Raw genomic sequence first — 17,340 nt, forward strand, 5'->3', positions numbered from 1 at the left:
GAGATATTATTTGAATTTAAACATTGCACATATCCCACATAGTTATTATTTATATTCAATTTCAAAAGTTTTAAGCAATCAATTCCCATATGCTCTGATTATCTTGATCCATTTGAACCCTATGTTTCCGATCTCGATCTGCACCTTTGTCATGAGGCGTGGCTACAGATTTTTTTATACTGGAACTGGGCATATACTTGGGGGGCTCCCACTGCTTCCTATCCTTCTCGTAGTCCCAAACTTTAGACTGCAAATTAGAATTTTGCTCCTGCTTACTCGACTCTACCTCACCTTTCAGCTTTTGGATATCTCGCAGATCTCTCAAATCGTCCTCATCGCTTATGCCATCAATATCGTCATCAGACTCCGCAGTGCTTTTTTCCTTGCCCCTTCTCACTTCTTTCATCGTCACCTTACCGTTTGGACCGATGTCCATACTGACAACGTATTTATCACGTTTCCCATTTCTTTCTCCCTCAAGCTTCTCCCATTTTCTAAGGTTACGCTGTTGTTTCTTCAACATTAACGCTCGCTCTTGAGCAGTGCCCCAGACACCGCTATCATTCGACATACTAAAATCAGCAGCATTGTCGATAATCTTTGTACGCTCAGCCGATGTATCTTGAAAATACAAGAGTTTATTCAAGCGCTCTTGTGCTTCTATCAAGTCAGGATCGAGGTCTCGCTCCCTTTCTTCTCTCCGCCTAATTTCTGCCTCTTTCCTCTGCTCTTCTTCTTCATTGCGCAGAACTTCCTCACGCTTTCTTTCCCTTTCTCTTTGCCTTTCTACCAAGTCGAAAAGCCTATCTTGCTCAGTGAACAAGTTAGTTCCCATTCCCGAAGATATTTTAAGCCCCTTGGAATACCTGTTTCTACGATTCGATTGTTGCTGTTGCATTGCAGATTTCTTTGTAGACGACTCGCTCATTAGCTCCTCCTTCTCCCTCTTTAATAGCTGGACTATCTTGAGCCTCTCTTCAAGGGGTATGAATTCTGTGCTGCAGAATGAACATCGAACTAGATGAAGACCTTCCCTAGCACATATTATCTTACCGCAGGAAAGACAGTTAGGAGCCGCTTCAAACAGCGGATGCAGGTTCCCTTGACAATTGCAGGCAAATTTCGTCACATTCTTCTCATCGTGATCCAGTTGCAGAAATTTCCACACTTGGTCGATCTCTTGAATAAGCTCTTTCTTGCTAGTCTTGGGCTTGGTGTTGCTATTTTGCCCAGATTTTGCCTCGACTAGAGGTGTAGAGCTGAGCTTTAAAGAGGCTACTTCTTTAAGAGCTCCTGAACGTTCAACTTGGGGCTTCGGGGCTGTAGCTGTTTTTAAAGGCGATCTTTCAGTCGGCTCGGTTGATTCTTGATAGATCCTCTCATTCCTGATCTTGGGCTCATCCTGTTGGGACAAAATTTCATTAAATCTAATGACAAATTCGAACGCCAAATCACTCTGGCCCAGTATCTCAAGAAAGCGCTGTGCAATACTCTCAGAATTCGAACTGTTGCCTTGCAACACCTGCTCGCACAAATCCTTCACTTCGTTCTCTTCTAAAGGCAAAATCTGTGAAACAGCTCCAACGGCATATTCTATAGCTTGCAGCTTAGTCATCGTAGCTCGTCTATATGGGCGATGTTTTAACAGGCGTCTGCACTACTAGCTTCAGACTTGACATATAAACCGGTAACGCTTTTAGAGTCTAGCGAAGGCTAATGAACAAAACAGCCCAAAAATCCAGCTGAGAGCTCAGCAACTGCCAGTGGGTCTCCGTCAAAGTTACAACCAGCTCAGCATCAACATATCCTCCACCAATGTCGCGAAGCAAGCAGAAGGGAGGCCGCACAACGCCTACGTCAGCTGAACCAGGCCTGGATCACGAAACCTTGCTACGAAAAGTCAAGGAAATTGCTCAATCGATCGATGAGTATCTAGAAAGGTATCCTCCCGATAACGAGCCCAAGACGGTACCATCGGCGACGGTATCGAGGACGATACAGAGTTCCTCCAAGGACGGAGTGCGATCGAGGCCCTCGGAGAGCTTCCAGGGCGAGAGTACATCTGAAGCAATGATTCACGCAACAGACGCTGATCCAAGCCCTCGTCAAGAAGCCGCTTCGCCAGGAAACCCCCTGGAAAGCGCCGGAGAGCGCTCGGAGAGGCGCTCGCACCAGGACCAAGCAACTACAACGCAAGATGACACCAAGAACCACGACACAGACTTCCTCAATGCAGACTTCATAGCCCTTTAGCAGGCTCATCGGCCATTATCCGATGCCCTACCTCGAAGACCCAGAGTCAGGGTAACGGATGGTGAAAATTTTGACCATATAAAGAAGCCAGAAGTTGACCAACTTTACTGCAGTTTGCATCTCTTTCTATGTCTCCTTTAAAGAGACCAATCATCAGTAGTGGTTAATACTATCTCAAGATAATATTAATTACAATTATAGAAACCCAACGTTTCTTTCATTTGTGTTCTTCCGCGTGAATGCGGCGGCGTACTTGGCTTGCCTCGTCGCTGCCGTGTATGCGCTAGTTAATACTGGAACTCTGAATGATTGATTCAATAACAATAACCCATAGCTGAATGGATTTTGACCGGCTCCAAACAAGCCGGGCACAATTTCCATTTCGTTTCTGGTTTCTTAGATCATCATCTTCTATGAAGGGGCATCTCGAGTCGATTCTCTCGCTCGAGGTGAGGCGCACGTTTTCCAGAGAGTTGTATAATGCAACTTGAGAGTTTGGATTCCTCAGTGCCTCCTCTTCATGGTAGGACATCGCAACATCATCTTTAAAATATCTTGCTACTTACAGGAGGCCTTTACGTAGAAGGCTCTATCATTTCTGACATCGCTACTGGCTTTTAGGCGGTTGTGTCTCGTCTGAGTTCTCAGACGGCTCTTTCGCCTTCTCTCTCTGCGCCAGTTCCCACTTGAGCCGCTCAGCAGCTCTGTATATCTTGCTCTGGAGGTAGAAACTACCACCTTTCTCGGCATCGTTGACCTCGAATAGATACTTGAATCTTTCGTTGATCTTGTCCGGCGTCATGTCCTTATCGCTCTCTATGTTCAGTATCTTGGAACTCTCGTCCAGAGTAATGCCACCGTATTCAGCGCTAGCTGAACGAGCTCTCGCTGCGTTGGCACCCTGCTTGACCGACTGTGCAGCTGCTTGTCTGTAGGCTTCCGCGAACGCCTTTCCAAACACGCTGGCGCCCGTTATCACAACTTGAATGAATGCCCTATGAGCCATTATTGCTAGTTCAATGCCAACCAACTGGAAAACCGAATCGCTGCCTCACCGGATCTCGATATCGATTGAGTTCTTCGTGATGAGATGTGTTTGACTTTCATTGACCGACGGCTTCTTACTTAGCGCTCGTCGGAGGTGATTTTTCGGGCTCTTCATACAGTTACAGGTCGATGGGTATTAAATAAATATGCTGTAAAACCGATTACTTATGTTGTTTCTTCCTATAGTCTGCGAAGCTGAGCTTCTTCTTGAGAGGATTCTTGTATGCATCTGCGAGGTCCGGAAGTGTGTTTGCACTTGCTGAGCCGCTCTTAGTTTCGGTCCTCACAGGGTCGATCGTCTTGCCGGTAGCGGAGATGGAGGGCACAGGTGGTTTCTCCTTCGAGGGAACTTCTGCGGCTGCTTTGTTCGAATAGTCGATTTGCAGCTTGCCCTTCATTGAAGGGGATTCAATCGGTATCTCTAACACAATCGGTATGGGCAGCTTGTTAAGATCCGTGACTTTCTGTTCATCGAAAGTTAGTGGAGTCGGTGCCTTATTGAATGAGGAAGCGGGAGAGCCTTCAAAGACGCCGTTTCTACTGCCATGATACTTGTTCATCAGCACCCACTTGTAGGGTTTTATTGTCTCGCCCGTTGGCAAGCTTTCCGCAACAACTACGCCGTCGTATGTTGCATTGGATAGACACTTTGCTTTCTTTTCGTCATATTCAGCTATCAATTCAGAGGCTCGCTCCGAATTCTGCAGCCTCTCGTTTGCCAATCTTTTCAATATTGGAGGTTGTCTCCTTCTCTTGCCTTGGTACTGATTCAGAATTTCATTTAGTTTATACCGGTTGTTCATCTTAGACTTGACGGACCTGTAGAGACTCTGCGAGAATTTCTTAACCTTGAGCAGATTGCATTCCTTATTGTTGTTCCCACAAGCGCATTCGCACGCTCCCAGGACCGTGTCAATGGAATGGATCAGCAAATATTTATCGGGATCGTTTAGGGATTCAAATGTTGCTGTCTTGTTGATCAATTGCCATATTGGATGCCGCAGATCCCACTGCCAGCCAATGTGGATCTCTTCACCTTCTTGGATATCCCTGATTGCCCTAAGAACAAACTTGACCTCATTCGTGTCAGGCATTTTCGCAGTCGCCAGTTCCACATTGGGATTGCAGCTTCTTCTCATATATCTTGCAAGGTTACCACATAGTCTGGCGTCTATATACAGGGGCCAATGCGGATGAAATAGAACTTTGGGTTTTGTCGTGCCCCATATTCTGTAATGATTCCTTGGATCCATCAGGTAACCACGTTGAAAATCAACCTCTCCCAAAAACTCACAAATGAAGCTTTTTTGATGGCAAAACTCCTTCAAATAAACACCCAGTTTACTGTAGCCCGGAAACACTTTGGAATTGTTGACCTCAGCATACGGTTTGACTTCGACAGACAGCGGTTCAAAAACTTTCTTGTTGTAAGGTATGACCCAATCGTCGTCATTGTGTTTCTCAATGAAAAGTTTGGCGTATTTGTCCTTGAATTCGTATCGATCGATAGGTAAAAACATCGCGGAATAGGCTTCTTTAGCGCTTGTATACGATATATTGTCTTTTCTTCTCTTTGCGTCGTCCATCTGTCCCGTTTCTCCGTCATTCTTCCTCTTTCTTCCCGCATTCTCTGTGCTGGAGACGTTGTTTTGCACATCACTGGCATAAGATCCTCTCCTGCTAATCTTATCATAGCCCGTTTCGGTCTCCGAATTTTTACCTTCGTTGGACACTGCCTCAGAATGCAGCTCATTATTATCAGAATCCTTCCCAAGACCGCCAGCTCCTGCATCATCCTTAGAGCCGCCACCGCCGGCCGTTCCTGCATCCCTGTTATTTCGACTTCCCAGTGCTTGTCGTCTCTCTAATTGTCTCCGCCTTGCCTTCTTGGGATCTAATCTTCTGGGCTCGCATGTATTGCACAGGTGATCTTCAGGGGCTGTTTCGATATCCTTGATATTGTAACATATAGCGTGCTGCCACCTGTGGCAGTGATCACATTGTATGGTAAAGCCATCATCGTCGTCGTAGCCACAGATACAAGAAATGACACCAGAATCGATATCGACGACGAACGAGTCTGGTACGGGCCATTCATGCCTCAAATTCTTCGATCCTGTTTCAACGATTCTCTCTACCTCGTGTTTGCTCTTCCTCCGACGTTCAGTGTTTAACGGGAGGGGTACAGTGGCAGCAGCTGCCAGTGCTGCGGCCGCTACCATTCCCTTTTGCTTGCTGTTGGAATTACCACTTCCATCGCTGCTCTTCGGCGACATGGATCCTGATCTATGGCATTCGAAGCCGTCATCTTGCAACAAAGCTGCTGAAGCAGGTCCCACAGATCCCATCGGATTTCTCGGTGATAAGGTCCCCCTCTCGGTAGATGTTCTCGAGAGCGGTGTTGATCGCACAACGGATTGGGATCCTTCAACAGGTGCCTCTTTTGGAGATGAAGACAGAGACTTTACACCACTACCGTCGGTATTAATACCACCGCCGCCACTGCCACTTCTTGCTTTAGAGAACAATAATAATGTAGACGCATCGTCTATCAACGATTGCTCATCGAAACCTTTAACACTCATCTTGACTGTACTCCGTAGATTGGCCTACAGAAACGGTGACCTGATGATAAAGATATCGGGTAAGATCAGCAAAATTTCTTAAACTTGCCAAGTTCTTCCTTGCTTTATATTAAAGTAGTCGATCTGACAACTTTTGTCATTACACTAAACAACTTAGTGTACGATTAACAGAAACGAGATCAACAATGAACTCCTTGATCGTATGCTAGTCGTATCAGCTCAAAGTGCAGGTAGTCAGAGCTCTTGCAAGTTATGCCACTACGGTCTCCCGAATGTATACGATCGGTTTACTATGGTGATAGCCGAAGGTCGTATAAACAGCCCGTTGGAAAAAACAGGCAATCTTCGATCTTAAAAAGAGTTGACGCAAGCTTAAGCAGCCGTGACGGTTTAAACGACCAGCTGCCTCATCATCTCTGCCAGTAGTGCAGTAGGGCGCGCACAATCGGTGAGACTGTCTCTGCGCTAATGGGTGATCAAGGCCCAGATCATTGGTTACCGGTCGCCCAAACGACCACGCCGTTCCATGATTACTTTTCTGTTAGATAGCTATTGAGCGTTATTAAAAGGTGATGTTACCGAAATGCTGACTAGTCTCGGATGCTAGCTCGATGTGGTTACCGCTGATTATATGATTACCGTTTGGTGTATCTTGCTGTAGCATAAAGCTTCTTGGTATGACATTCAGATTGTTGTTATTGTTGTCGTTGCAATTACCATTGATGTCGTTGTTATTAAACGAATCATCTATCGACATGTTGTCCAGTAAACGGTTCACTGGTTGTAGGGAGCTGTGATCCGAATTTATCAGTACATTGTTGCTCAACAGGTTCAGTTCAGGGTTTTGATTTGTATAGTGGACGTAATTCTTTGAGTTGGAGACTTGTGGTGTATCGAAGAGAAAATCCGTTTCATTCTGTTTATTCATTGCATCAATATCATCTGTTAGTCTTTTAAGATTATCCTTCGATTCATTGATTGATCCATCATTGATCCTTAAGCTGGGCAAATCCTTCAAGAAATGATCATTCTCAAACGTACTGGAAATCTGACAGAACTCGATCTCATCTTGATTATCTGAAATCGTTGAATCGGTATCGATAGCTGGAGGTGGATCGTTTAATGGGATATCATCGCTATGGTTCTGCAAGAACTCACTCATTGAGAAACTTTTCTTCAATTTGGTTTCCCCATCATTGATCTTCAACGGTCTTGTCAAATGAGATTCCTCGAGCTCCTTGGAGTGGAATATCAATTGTCTCTTATGATTTGATTGAGAAGGTTTTATACCTGCGAAGATTTGGGCCTGTTCTGTATTTCTTGTTGATGAGACTACCTTCGGCACAGCGGCCACAGTATCTCTAAAGAATGGCATTGAACACAGATCCGTTGCTGTAGCCCTCTCGTTGGGATCCCACCTCAAGCATCTTTTAATGACATCTGCCAATGATTGCAATTGAGAACTGGAAATCAAATCCTGAAGCCCACTTCCTTCCACATAGGGAAATTTCATATTTAATCTTTGTGCCAAAGTTTTGGCCAATTCCCATTGACCTCCATTCGATATATAACCTGTCTTTTCACTTTCCTTTGTTGTATGTGGAGTCCCCAAGACCTCCAAGATCTTCCAAATTTGATCCATCTCATTAGAACCTGGGAACAATGGTTTGAAAATAGTTATTTCCACAGCTACGCAACCAAAGGCCCAGATGTCAAGTGGTCTAGAATAATATCCATTTCTCAATAAAATTTCAGGTGACCTGTACCAACGAGTGGAGACATAGGCAGTATATGGATTCTTATTGGTGACATGACGAGCTAAACCGAAATCTGCCAATTTAACAACATAATTATCCGTATAATTACCTTCTAATAACCAATCCTTATCAAAATATCTTGTGCTTGGCGAAATCAAGATATTCTCTGGTTTGATGTCCCTATGGAAAAAATTAAACTCATGAATATGATGCAAACCTGCCAAGATTTGGGCCAAGATGGATTTTAACGATGGTATGGAAAACACTCGCCGCCTTCTATGTCTCATCATCTGATACAAATTTTGCTCCATAGCTTCCATCACTATATGCAATTGGAAATTCTTGTTATCAATGAAGATCTCAAAAATCTGGATCAAATGCCTATTAGCTGGCAAGCTTAGAATAAATTTGATTTCCCTTACTCGCGTATAATCGTGCAACGTCGATAATTTCGTCATCATAGTCTTAATAGCGACCAAACCTTGTCTTTTACAAATCGCATTCTCGTGATCCATCCCTGCCTGGTTCAACAAAGTCTTCCTGTACATCTTACCGTCATTATGATTCTTGCCAATATCAAAATGAGCTCTCGCCAGCGATACAGATCCAAAGGACCCGTTCCCCAACTCCTCAATGATCTGATACCTCCCGTCGATCGACTTAAGTGGGATATAGGAAGGTGGATTATCGATATCTGGCGGCGTGATGGGTAGCGAATCCCTGTTAACTTTCTTGCTTAGCATTGTTGAGGCACAAAGGAATATGGGAACCAACTTCTCTAAGAAGTTTCATTCGCCGAACAACTCATCTTAGGTAACCAGAAAATCATCCCTTCAGATCCCATCCGTTTATATACCATTCTACATGTCTCCAATCTAACCGGTCACAAAATCGAATTAGGCAAAAATAGCCGCCCACTCCAACCTCCTCTCCCTCCACAGCCTCACGAACTGTTCCAGCTTAAAACAAACACCCATTCACCTCATCATTTGCGGAACCCCGGCTAGTTTCACGGTTTCATCACGTAACACGGGACATGGCGCGTGAGCGCCGCACGCGTCGCATCGATTCTTTTTCTTTCCGAGCACACGGTTTCCGAAAGAGGAAAAATTGGGAGCGTTCCAATTTTGCTTTTTTTTCCGTCTTTGATATTATGACGCCATATGCAATGGGAGTTCGGAAAAACTGTTTTTCCGCAGGTCCGCTATGTGGCGGTGTCCCAAAAGCCGTTACATCAGAAGCTTTGCTCTATAAATACCTGTTGCAACATTCCTCCTGCATTGTTGATTTAGTTGCCTTGGGCCAGATGTGATGGAGTCTTGGGGGACACTACCACAAGAAACATCGCGTTCAAGATCCCACCTGGGCCAAACAAAACTACAGCCTAGTTGTTTCAATAGCGTAAGAATTCTTAGACACATACCTATATATACATATATTCTCGTTTATTGGCAGCCAAAGTTATACTCTTCTTGAACTTGTTTATGCTATCGCGGTAGGATGTCCGACTCAGAGATGAGTAGTACTAAGAGGCCCTCTTTTCTTGCTAAGATCGGAAGAGGCCGGTCAGGTAATAGTGATTCCAGGATTGAGCAAAAGAGATCCGAGAGTTTCGACTCTGATTCAGGATCTGATCTGGAGCCCGGAACGACTAGAAGCGAAGGGTTGCCCAGTTTTAGGCAGACCGGGGAGGTGCGAGGCTCAAAGAGCGATCAATTGATCGAGCTGGATGCAGTCCGTACGATCCGGAATACGAGTGGCAATTATGAAGCTGCGGACGAGAATGAAGATAGTGAAGACATGGACCGTCGATATAGCGAGAAACTAGCGAGGTTTGGTGGTCGCCGTGCGTCTGCAACGTCTTCTTCGGATTCCTCGACAGATTACAAGAATGTGCGGTTCAAGTCTCATGCGGATGAGTACGAGGACGATGAGATCAAATCAGTGAAATCCTCTGATGATGAGGGCAGGTTTGATCATTTCAAGCAGTTTTTCCAGAGAGGAGCAAGTCAGCGGCGTGGCATGAAGAGTTTGAACGAGGAGAACGGAGATGAAGATGATGCAGGAGGTCTAGTATCCAGGTTTATCAGCAACTTGGGTCAAAATGGTGGGCTGGCCCCGGGGTTTCCCAAGGACTCTCAAGAGAAAGAAAGGGACGTGGAGAAGACTGGAGGACAGGAGGACATTCCGATGGTCGACTTCAATGAAACCGCTCAACAGATTGTCCAGGCGCATTCGGGGCTAAATCCAAACGACGGCCATGCTGAAGCAGCCATTTCAGACGGGGAGACGGCGTACGACTCTGGTTCTCAAACTCCGAGTCATATCTCTTTCGTAGCGCCACCAATGGAGCACTATATCGATGGAGATCAATCTAACGAAGCAATTGACAGCGATAGTTACGATCCTTACATTGAAAGCACTGCCTACGTGGCGCCTCCTACTAGGGTGAGAGGCGGCGTCTTAGGTTCGCTACTGAAGCTTTACCAGAACGAAGATATTAACTCCAACTACTCATCAGTATCATTGGAGGAGTCAGTTCCGGATACAGTTACGGCTACTTCATCAGTAACACCACCGAGCTCAAAGCTTAAGCTATCCAAAGCAGCGAATTTGAAGAAATTAAAAAACTTGCCTCACCGTAAAGGTACCGCTGAGCCTAGTGATAGCTCCAAAAATGATCTACCCTCTTTCAAGAATACGAGGCCCAAGGGTAAAAAAAGCAGAATTCCCAAATTCAAGAAGAAATTAGCCACAGAAGCCAAGATCACGGTTCATATTGCAGATTTGCTTCAAAGACATCGATTTATCCTGCGCATGTGCAAGGCGCTGATGCTCTATGGTGCGCCAACCCACAGATTAGAGGAATACATGATCATGACGTCCAGAGTGCTGGAGATCGACGGTCAGTTTCTGTACCTGCCTGGTTGCATGATTGTGTCATTTGGCGACGCCACTACCAGGACCTCCGAAGTCCAGTTGGTCAGATGCGCTCAAGGTCTGAACTTGTGGAAGCTTCATCAGGTTCATATGATTTACAAGCAAGTCGTTCACGATACAATGAGCGCGGCAGAAGGTAATATGCTGATAGACAGGATATTACAAGAAAAAAATTTATATCCACCGTGGATCTGCGTATTTCTGTACGGATTTTGCTCTGCAATGGTGACGCCCTATGCTTTCGGTGGAAATTGGATCAACATGGCTGTGTCTTTCTTCATGGGCTCCTGCGTGGGCGCTTTACAATACATCGTATCGCAAAGATCTAATATGTATTCAAATGTCTTCGAAGTGACAGCATCCGTGGTGGTCAGTTTCTGCGGTAGAGCCTTTGGATCGATTCCATCCGACATTTGCTTTGGAGCGGTAACTCAGGGCTCTCTCGCGCTCATCCTCCCCGGGTACATCATCCTCTGTGGCTCGCTAGAGTTGCAAAGCCGCAATCTAGTCGCAGGCTCCGTCAGAATGTTCTACGCCATCATATACTCGCTGTTCCTGGGTTTCGGCATCACTTTGGGCGCAGCCCTGTTCGGCTGGATGTACAAGGGGGCCAGCAACGAGACCTCATGTCCCTATCCAATTTCCGACTGGTTTAGGTTTCTCTTCGTCCCTGCATTCACCATAGGCATTTCCTTGATCAACCAAGCCAACTGGACTCAATTGCCCGTGATGGTGATCATATCCTGTTCCGGTTACGTCGTCACCTACTGGGCAGGCAGGCATTTCCAACACTCAACAGAGTTCACAGCAGCCCTCGCTGCCTTCGTCATAGGTCTCATGGGAAACCTCTACTCGAGGATCTGGAAAGGTCTGGCTGTCTCCGCAATGTTGCCCGCTATCTTTGTCCAGGTGCCCTCCGGTGTTGCTTCGCAAAGTTCGCTGCTGTCTGGTTTACAAAGCGCCAATCAATTGACGAACCACAACGGAACTGCAGCTGAATCCGATCTATCTTCCTCGATGTCTTTCGGTGTCACCATGATCCAAGTTTCCATCGGTATCACCGTCGGCCTTTTCATGTCATCCCTCTTCATATATCCATTCGGCAAGAAGAAAACTGGCCTGTTCAGTCTATAGAACCATGGTCCTCGAGATCAACGGCCATATAGCTCGCAATCAGCGCTCAGCCAGCCATTATATATCGTTAGCTGGTCAAGACTATCCTCTCCACGTGATCTGTTCAAGCTCATCGAGTTTTTCCGTTAGTGCTGGGAAAGAAAATTTTCAAGTTGCCAAGCGATGAGCTACATTAAAATTATATCTAACTATATAATTATTATAGACAGAATTGATTCAGTGATAATTCAGGTTATTCTGAAGGTTCATAAAGATATCAAATGTCTTCTTTGAAGAGCCAGTTGGCCGTGGTTGCAGCCAGCAATGCTACACTTGCGGTAGACCGGAAGAGAAGACAGAAATTGCATTCTGCATCTTTAATCTACAATCCAAAGACTGCTAGTACTCAGGATTATGATACAATTTTTGAAAATGCAGTGGAGGCGTTGAACGATCTGATCGAAATCGACCCGCACTTTGAAATATTCACAAGATCTCTCTTTTCTGAGTCGTCGATGTCAATTGACAGAAATGTTCAAACTAAAGAAGAAATAAAGAACCTCGACAATGCGATCAATGGGTTTTTAATGCTTGTGTCTTCCAAATGGCATTTGGCGCCCACGTTGCATGCGACCGAGTGGTTGGTTCGGAGGTTCCAAATACACATCTGCAACGCCGAGACTTTTCTTTTATCTACGATCAATTATTACCAAACGCCAACTTTCAAGAGGATTCTAAACATTGTGAAACTTCCACCTTTGTTTAGCCCTCTTTCCAGTTTTGTTAGGAACGACAGAAGCTGTTCCAATATGGCAATCATCAAGTTATTCAATGACATGGAATTTTTAAAATTATACGCCAGTTACTTGAGCAAATGCATCAAAAAGAAGACCACGTACACTGGTCAGATGCTGTTTACCTCATGTTGCTTCATCAATCTGATAGCCTACAATTCGAACGATGAAGGGAAATTAAATGGATTGGTTCCGATATTTCTGGAAGTGTCGGCGAAATTGCTGGCGGCAAGTTCTGTGGATTGTCAGATAGCGGCTCATTGTATTTTGGTGGTGCTTGCTGCTTCACTTCCTCTAAAGAAAACAATCATTTTAGCTGCCACCGAGACGATACTGGCCAACCTGGATAACTTGGAGGTTAAAAAGTCCTCTTTGGCCACGATATGCAAGCTATTTCAAACGCTGAAAGGTCCTGGTAACGTTGATCAGCTTCCTGCGAAGCTCTATGGTTTGCTTGAGAGTAAAATCGGACTGGAATACCTGCTGGAATATCTAAGCAACTCAGATCCAAGTCGTTGCGACAAATTCGTCACATCTTACATCAGAGCTATTGCCAGATACGATCATGCCAAACTATCAAAGATAATTGAAATTTTGAAGCAAATGAAGCTGGAGAGATTCGAGGAGAGGTTGATAATTACAGATCTAATTCACCTATCAGAAATACTTGAAGATAAATCACAGCTAATTTTACTGTTCGAATATTTCGTGTCGATCAATGAAGATTTAGTTCTGAGGTGCATTAATGCACTTAATATGAGTGGCGAGTTGTTTGAAATCAAGCTAACAACATCTTTGTTCAGGCCGAATGAGCAGTCCTCAGATGGGGACGTTTTGAAAGAGCTTACAACTGAGAAAGGACCAGATGGGAAGATGCGAACATCAACCTTCAAGGAGTTTTTGGAAAAGCATTCACCCAGCATCAATACCAGTAACAAATCTATGTTGGAGAATGGCGACAATAATTTCGGCGAACTACTTTCACTGTTTATCGAGTCTGTGGGTAAAAACTTTCCGGCAGGGTTGTTTCTGTCTTCTTTCTTTACAACGCTAGAAGGCCGAATAACGTTTCTGGTCAGAGTGCTTATTTCTCCGGCTGCCCCAACAGCTCTGCGACTAGTGGCATTGACGAATGTTTCGAAATGTATCAATAGCATTGACAAAGAATCAAACGTTTTTACCCTGATACCTTGTCTAATATGCGCTTTAAGTGATGTCTCAAAACCAGTCAGAATGGGCATCAAAAAAATCCTTAATCAAATTGCCAAACGACCATTCACCAAGCATTATTTCATGGGCAATAGAATTTATGGAGAGAACAAGGAGATTCCATTGTTGAGCCCTAAAGACAGTGAAAGCTGGCTAAATCATTTTTTGAATGAGTACCTGGTCGAGAATTACGACATTACGACTCTATTGGTTCCAAAGAAGAATGATAAAATCTACATGCTGTTTTGGGCCAACCAAGCAGTATTTATGCCACTACCATATCCAAAAATGATTCTTTTCAAATTCATTAACAAGCATATAAACTCAACCGGTTCAAACACGGCCATTTTTGCTGACTTCATATCAAGTTACTTAAGTTCGAGAAAAAAATGGAAAGCTTTTTGCCAGAATAACAAAACGAACTTTGACCAATTTGAGTCATCTGTTGTAGGACTCATAGCGCCCAAAGAACGCAATGACTTTATGATTGATTTTATAAACGATGCCCTCAAATCAGAGGACGAATCACTAATAAGCATCATATCGGAAAGGTTGGAGGCAATTTTTGAGTCGCTTAAGTTCAATCAACAATTGAAAATAGTTCAAAATATTCTCGAGACAGCTGCTAATGGAGATCCAGCGTATGACGCTGCAGGAGTTTTGCAATCCCTTCCTCTGGATACCAATGTCTTTGTGTCAATCCTTACGCAGAACAGAATCCACTCTGATAGCGAATTATCTGAGCTTCCAAAGAAAAGGAGAAGACGATCATCAGCGAACAGGGTAGCGTTGCAGAAAGAAGAGATCTCTCACATAGCCGAGGCTCATCTAAGAAAGCTAACCGTCGTACTGGAAACGCTAGATAAGTCAAAGGCTGATGGATCTGAGTCTTTATTGTCCACTTTACTTTCTCTTGTCTCTGATCTAGAGATGCTAGAGAAAGATGGGGGATTACCAGTTCTCTATGCTCAAGAGACTCTTGCTTCATGCTTGCTAAATACAATCGACTCTTTGAGTAGAGCGAATGCTCCCAAATCGAAAAATGTGCGTGCCGACGTCGTCGTTTCTGCCATCAGGAACTCCACTTCTCCCCAGGTCCAGAATAAGTTCCTTTTGGTTGTCGGTGCTTTGGCAGGGTTAGATTCAGAGACAGTCCTTCATTCAGTTATGCCCATCTTTACCTTCATGGGCGCTCATAGCATTCGTCAAGACGATGAGTACACGAATCAAGTTGTTGAAAGTACCATCAAGACCATCGTTCCCGCCCTGCTCAAGAATAGTCAAGACGATGTACAGGACGAGATTGAATTCCTATTAATGAGTTTCACCACAGCATTGCAACATGTGCCAAAGCATAGAAGAGTAAGGTTATACTCGACTTTAATCAACTCATTGAATCCCTCTAAGGCGTTTGCTCCATTTTTATTCCTTATTTCCCAACAGCATTCAATGGATGTTAATAATTTCAGAGTTGGTGATGCGAGAACTCTGGTCGAGTTTACGAGGTCATTAATGTGTAATCTAGATGTGCTTGAGCAATTGAACGGCTTGCGCGAGTTTCTTGATTTACTCAAGCTGCTCAAGGTTGCAAGTGAAGATCCGGAAAAGAAGGAATGCTTGCAATCGCGTGCTTTATTCACGAACGGTATTCTAAATTTCACTGCAACGGAATTTAGTTCCTTTCTTCAGAATGCATTAGCTTTCATTGATAAGACGATGGCTGAATCAGAAGATGGATCCCACAGTATCAATGGTAGTATCAAAATAATGGTTTGTTCAGCACTCCTTGACACGCAGAACGATCCTTCCTATGTCAAGCGAGTGAAATCAAGCTTTGGATCGATTCTGGAAGCAATTCTGGATTTCATAAAAGGTATGAATAATTATTCTCCCGGGGGCAATGAAGATATGGTCAGCAAAGCAGAACTGAAGGATGCCAGAAAGGAAGCTAGTACCGTTTTGTACCATCTACTGAGTCACATCCTAACTATAATGCCTATTAGTGATTTTGTGGATGCCGTTTCACCGCTGCTATCAGAGTGCAAAGATGAGAATGTAAAGTATCACCTAATGCTTGTAATTGGCACCAAGTTTGCCAGCGAAGGTCCAGAAGCGTCAAGTAAAGCTGAAGAGGTTGTCAAGATGCTTCTGGAAATTGCGACGACTCAAAAAGATTCATTCGATATTGTCCAGGTCTCTCTCAACACTGTAGGATCACTCATCAATGCTTTCGGACCGCAGTTGGAAAACTCAATGGTAATTGATGCTTTAAAAGCTTCAATAGACAGTTTGGCTTCACCAAGTACTGAGGTTATAATATCGTCCTTGACCGTGATCACAAACTGTGTGCAGATCTTAGGCGTGAAGTCCATTGCATTTTACCCACGGATCGTCCCACCATCTCTCAAGATTTTCAAGGATTCTCAAAGCGACAGTGATGACTATTTGAAGGAGCAGCTACAATTGGCAATCTTATTGCTTTACGCAGCGTTCATCAAAAAACTTCCAAATTTTATCATGTCAAATTTTGAAGATATTCTTAAGGTAATCTATTATTCGAGTGAGGTCAATGTATCCACGAGACTGTCTTTAATCTCGTTGATTGTTGAGAACATTGATCTGAAAGAGATTTTGAAAGTCCTACACCGAGTGTGGGAAAAATCAGTCAGCAATTGTGAAGAACCTATTGCAATCTCACTGTTTTTGAGCTCTTTGCAGTCCACTGTTGAAGCAATAGACAAAAAATCTGCGACTTCCCAATCGCCAATCTTCTTCAGGCTGTTACTCGCTTTATTCGAGTTTAGGTCCATCAGCGACTTCGATGACAACACTATCAGCAGGATTGAAAGTACGGTTTATCAGGTTGCCAATACATATGTTCTGAAGCTTAATGATAAGGTTTTTAGACCCTTATTCGTTATCCTTGTCAGATGGGCTTTTGATCGCGAGGGTGTGAGTAATACCAAGATGACTGAGATCGAGAGGCTCACAAGCTTTTTTAAGTTCCTCAACAAACTGCAGGAGAATCTCAAAGGCATTATCACATCATATTTTACTTATTTGATCGAACCAGTGAGTGACCTGCTAAGGAAGTTCATCGATGGGAGAATTAGCGACATCAATCTGCGTCGTGTCGTGCTAAATTCATTGACCTCGTCATTCAAATATGACAGAGATGAATACTGGAAGTCTACTTCAAGATTCGAGGCCATTTGCGAGCCACTGGTTAATCAATTGTCGAATGTGGAAAGCGTCATCGGGAAGTACCTTGTCAAGGCGATTGCCTCTTTAGCCGCAAATAACAACCGCGTCAATGACCATAACAAGCTCATGCATAAGCTATTAGTTAACCACATGCAGAGCTCTTGTTCATCCAACGAGAAGCTATGGACTGTCAGATCATTAAAGCTGATCTACTCCAAGGTGGGCGAAAGCTGGCTGGCATTACTGCCTCAACTGGTGCCCACAATCGCAGAGCTTCTAGAGGACGAAGATGAAGAGGTCGAACATGCTGTGAGATCAGAACTTGTCAGGGTGGTGGAAAATGTACTAGGGGAGCCGTTTGATAGATATTTGGACTAAAAGTTACATAGATTTTAAATTGTCATTAAACAATCTACTGAAACGAAGAGATCGCCGCCA

At 44.2% G+C, this 17,340-nt stretch overlaps 6 protein-coding genes across 6 annotated transcripts; 2 read left to right on the plus strand and 4 right to left on the minus strand.

Moving 5' to 3' along the window:
* Positions 1-70: 70 nt before the first annotated feature.
* RQT4 (Rqt4p) lies at positions 71-1,615 on the minus strand (the record flags this gene model as incomplete). Its single annotated transcript, XM_037284587.1, has 1 exon — positions 71-1,615. One exon carries the CDS (start codon positions 1,613-1,615, stop codon positions 71-73), a length of 1,545 nt encoding a protein of 514 aa, XP_037140483.1.
* Positions 1,616-2,860: 1,245 nt separating this feature from the next.
* Positions 2,861-3,259, minus strand: PAM16 (import motor complex subunit PAM16; the record flags this gene model as incomplete). Its single annotated transcript, XM_037284588.1, has 1 exon — positions 2,861-3,259. The coding sequence occupies one exon, from the start codon at positions 3,257-3,259 to the stop codon at positions 2,861-2,863; it is 399 nt and encodes a 132-aa protein (XP_037140484.1).
* Positions 3,260-3,461: 202 nt separating this feature from the next.
* On the minus strand, positions 3,462-5,885 carry HG536_0F01360 (uncharacterized protein; the record flags this gene model as incomplete). The annotated part of the gene is made up of 1 exon (XM_037284589.1): positions 3,462-5,885. One exon carries the CDS (start codon positions 5,883-5,885, stop codon positions 3,462-3,464), a length of 2,424 nt encoding a protein of 807 aa, XP_037140485.1.
* Positions 5,886-6,447: 562 nt separating this feature from the next.
* On the minus strand, positions 6,448-8,385 carry IME2 (protein kinase IME2; the record flags this gene model as incomplete). Its single annotated transcript, XM_037284590.1, has 1 exon — positions 6,448-8,385. The coding sequence occupies one exon, from the start codon at positions 8,383-8,385 to the stop codon at positions 6,448-6,450; it is 1,938 nt and encodes a 645-aa protein (XP_037140486.1).
* Positions 8,386-9,142: 757 nt separating this feature from the next.
* On the plus strand, positions 9,143-11,716 carry PRM10 (pheromone-regulated protein PRM10; the record flags this gene model as incomplete). The annotated part of the gene is made up of 1 exon (XM_037284591.1): positions 9,143-11,716. The coding sequence occupies one exon, from the start codon at positions 9,143-9,145 to the stop codon at positions 11,714-11,716; it is 2,574 nt and encodes an 857-aa protein (XP_037140487.1).
* Positions 11,717-11,976: 260 nt separating this feature from the next.
* Positions 11,977-17,280, plus strand: UTP10 (snoRNA-binding rRNA-processing protein UTP10; the record flags this gene model as incomplete). The annotated part of the gene is made up of 1 exon (XM_037284592.1): positions 11,977-17,280. One exon carries the CDS (start codon positions 11,977-11,979, stop codon positions 17,278-17,280), a length of 5,304 nt encoding a protein of 1,767 aa, XP_037140488.1.
* Positions 17,281-17,340: the final 60 nt, after the last annotated feature.

This window comes from Torulaspora globosa, chromosome 6, assembly GCF_014133895.1.
Source record: "Torulaspora globosa chromosome 6, complete sequence".
NCBI lineage: Eukaryota > Fungi > Ascomycota > Saccharomycetes > Saccharomycetales > Saccharomycetaceae > Torulaspora > Torulaspora globosa.